General features: G+C 42.5%; 2 protein-coding genes across 4 annotated transcripts in view; one reads left to right on the plus strand and one right to left on the minus strand.

The window, feature by feature from the left end:
* Positions 1–588, minus strand: part of LOC103460390 (nascent polypeptide-associated complex subunit alpha, muscle-specific form) — a 22,551-nt gene extending 21,963 nt beyond the window's left edge. For all 3 annotated transcript variants that reach the window (XR_001776272.1, XM_008402541.2, XM_017303293.1), the window contains exon 1: positions 360–588. The gene's annotated coding sequence lies outside the window, so the exon portion shown is untranslated. The remainder of the gene's footprint in view (positions 1–359) is intronic.
* A 903-nt stretch (positions 589–1,491) lies between these two features.
* The window catches only part of med27 (mediator complex subunit 27), a 7,234-nt gene continuing 4,870 nt past the window's right edge, over positions 1,492–3,855 (plus strand). Inside the window, exon 1 of the mRNA XM_008402551.2 lies at positions 1,492–1,694. Coding sequence (XP_008400773.1) covers positions 1,492–1,694 — 203 coding nt within the window. The remainder of the gene's footprint in view (positions 1,695–3,855) is intronic.

A 3,855-nucleotide genomic window follows, 5' to 3' on the forward strand; every position in this document is an offset into this window, starting at 1 on the left:
TCTGGAACAAAATTCCAGAAAAGTGAAAAACTGCTGAAACCCTGAGCTCCGTTCAGGCTAAACCCGGCTGGATGAAGTTGCTATGGAAACGTAATCAGGGAGAAACATTGATCAATAATCTGATCGCTCCAGTTGCTGTTTCTACGTCTTTTGGATGTCATGACCTTTGACCTGCCCTGTTGCTGAACAAATAAACTAGATGGATTGAGTGACAGAACCCGTCTTTCCGACCCGCCGTCAAACAGAACCAACGGTCCGGACTCCTGGGTCCAGAACATTTTGACTCCCTGACCTCGGACCATCAGTCTAGTTAAAGTAAAAGGTCCAATTCTCAGAGGTTTGATCTCAGATCGACTCACCTGTCGGTTCCTCTCAGGTACGAACTGCTGCTGCCCCTTTATCTCCTCCTGTCCTCTTCCTCCTCTTTAATCCTCCTCATCCTCACTTTGTAGCTCTAATCCTCCTGCTGCTCCGATCGCCCCGACGCCTCTGACTATAATCTACCAACCCCAAAGGCTAACCCTCTCTCTCTCTCTCTCTCTCTCTCTCTCTCTCTCTGTCTCTCTCTCTCTCTCTCTCTCTCTCTCTCTCTCTCTCTCTCTCTGTCTCTCTCTCTCCCTCTGTCTCTCTCTCTCCCTCTGTTTCTCTCTCTCTCACAATGATGATTTGTTTGTTGGATGAGGTGTCTTTATTTTTCTCTTTCTGATTTTGGATTAATGTTTGATTTTGTGTGAATTAAAGGCAGTTTTGAACTCAAACTCTGTTTATTATGTTGAATTTTGAGTTTTTACAGTGCAGCATGTTGCCTGAATCAGAATCTGTTTGTTTCCATGAACTCAGCTTCACGTTTGGATGTGAGCTGAAGCGTTTCGGCTGTTTGAGACCAAAACTGTCCCATTAAAATGAAACTCAGTGAATCTCTGACGCTTCAAATGATTTCAGAAACAAAGGAAATCAAAACAGAAAAGTCTGAAATCTTTATTCAAACTAAAACTTTACTTCCATTTTGTTTTAACTCACATTATGTGAAAATTACCTAACATTCCTGTTTTCTCAACAGATTATTGATATGAATAAGTTGAAGCTCATCATTAATGGCTTTACAGCCAGAAACGGTTCCACAATCAGAGACAACAACACGGAAAACTATCAAACTCAGAGAAAATAATGAAGCAGCAAATCATCACAGCAGCATTTTATTAACTACAGACAAATATTCATAAATCTGCTGAGCAAACTGTAGACAGTCTGTCAGGAGAACAACATGGAAACAACTAATTAACAGCGACTAGATTTTAAATAATAAAAGATCTTAAATTCTTACACAATCATTTTTCACAAACCGCGTTTTAGGAAAACCACGTTTGGTCTGAGTGGAGTTCCTCCTCCTCACCACATGGCGGCAGTCGTGTGCGTTATGATGCAGCGCCAGCCGCGGAGTCCCAGAAGCAGCAGCAGCAGAAGCCGAGCCTCTCCGGCGGCAGCAGCAACATGTCGGAGCCGATCTCCGTGGGGGTGAACCTGGACGCCTTCTCTCACGCCATCAGCGGCATCCAGGCGCTGCGCTCCAGCGTCAGCCGCGTCTTCGAGTCGCTGAAGGACGGCATGAAGAACCGCGAGACTCTGGAGGGCCGCGAGAAGAAGTTCATCTCCGAGTTCCAGGACACCCTGCAGGCCGTCAACCGGGACCTGAAGTACGAGCCGCTCCGGACCGGAGCCGCGTTTACATCCATTAATGTCCCACTAATGCAGTCAGGAGGGAAATATGTAAATATGGACTTTACTAAAGAACATAGACCAGATTTGTCTCTGTTCCCCAAAACAAAACAAACTTAAAACCATAAATTTTCTCCTGCTAACGAAACTTGTAGACATTTAAAGCAGGCAGAAGAACCCGGAGCGAGGTTCTGGTTCTGGTTCTGGTTTCAGACCCAAAGCGATTCTACGGTCCGTTCTCACTTCGAAACAAACCTCATCTGGTTTCAAACACCACAAACAAAAGTTCTGGATTTGATCTAAATATAAAGTTCTGAAGGTCCATTCAAAGCCTTCAGCATTATGTTCCATAGCCTCGGTAGATATCAGGTTTATTTTTTCTCTATTTTATCTTTGTTGTTTGAATTAAATGGATTAGGAAAAAATTGGATGTGAGGAAATACAACTGCTGTGCTCCTTCAAAATAAGAGCCTGGATATAAACGTCCAATTCGAAGAATTGCTAAAACAAATCAATCAAATTTTATTCGATCTAAGATTGTCATAAGGGGAAAATAGGGGCAAAAAATGGTGTAGTGTGAATTACTGCACTAGGTAATGGGATCATCTTCTCTATTTAAATCTAGTGATTACTGAAGGGCAATATAATATACAGACTTCATAATCTGCACTCTTTTGGTTGAGTGCAGTATTTATTTCTACTTTGACTTTATGTTTAGTTTTTATTCAAGTACGTTTTTTGTTAATGGAGACTGAGAATCCATTAACATGGAGCTGATTTAGTTGATCAGTTCCAGTGTTAAGTGTTCTTTTGAAAATAAAGTGTGTGGCAGGAAATCGCATGTATTATTAGTCATTTCCATTAAATCAGTGTCAGAAGGTCTTGAAACAATATTATCGTTTATCGCAATAATTTTTTAGACAATCGTCCAGCAAAATTTGTTATCGTGACAGACCTGGGCACAACTAAAGCCTCCATGTTTGGCTGATCAGTGGTTAGAGAGAGTAAATCAGATCCAGTGTCTCCAAGAAAAGAAACCTCTCGTTTTCTTGGGATTGAAACATGACTGATTCCATTTCCTGCCTCATCTCCAACAATAAGCACTCTTGGCATACCTTTCGTTTTCCTGGTGGTCACTTTGTCCTTCGGAGCTTTGTGCGGTGGATGCGTTGGTTTAGCCTCATTGCTGATGTTTGAAGGTGGGTTTTCACTCAGAGGCTCGTGCTGAAGTGCAGAAAATCTGTTGTTCAGTGGGATTCCCACGGAGTCAGGATGTTTTGAGGCTTGGGCTGGTCGCTTTGTCCTTGGGAGTGGGCTCGGTGTAGTCGTTTTGGTTCCAGCTGCTTGTTTGCTATTCTTTGGCGGAGCAGGTGTTGAGGTTGAAGGTGGGTTTCAGCTCAGAGCCTGTTGTATCAGGGTTGTTGTATTGATCTCAGAGCCGGCCACGCTGATTCATCCAGGTGAGGGGTTCTCCCYGTTAGTCGTCTCATGGGATCTGCAGTGTGAGACTTTTGTTTCGGCTTGGCKCCCTGAGCGATCCAGGGTGAGCTGCTTGGTGCGGGGTGTACGACCTCTCCGCTGATTTGAGGAAGAGTTGTTTCATATCCACAGGTAGCGTTGATCTCAAAGTTCACCTCCAGCCGTTGAATCTTTGTTCCTAAAAACTGAAGTCGTTGTAGAATACTGCTAATGTCTTTGGGGTCGAACGGGGGCATTTTGCCCTAGTTCAACTTGGAGGTGAAGMAAAGTGAGGTAAAAATAAAAGTGAGAAAATCTCCCGGTCTTTAGGTTTGATGTAATCCAGTTATGATGTCGATAAATATAACTATAAAAACTGTGACTTTAAAAATAATTCACAGTAGAGATGTGCCGATCAGGTTTTTTCCTGCCGATACCGATCACATTATTATTTAATCATAAACCCTACCGGTTACATTATGTAGAAAAAGGAACCATGAATTCACCTTAATTTAGACAAAAACTAAACAAAACAGGCATTGTGCAAATTGTCCTGCTATCAGTCTTTAACAGACTGATAACATATGGAGGCTCTGAAGAGGCTAAATGATGCAAAGAGTCAAAATAAAACCTCAACATTGCCAAAAAATTCAAGTATAAAACTTAACATTCAAAGGCAAA

Source organism: Poecilia reticulata, unplaced genomic scaffold, assembly GCF_000633615.1.
Source record: "Poecilia reticulata strain Guanapo unplaced genomic scaffold, Guppy_female_1.0+MT scaffold_236, whole genome shotgun sequence".
Taxonomy (NCBI): Eukaryota; Metazoa; Chordata; class Actinopteri; order Cyprinodontiformes; family Poeciliidae; genus Poecilia; species Poecilia reticulata.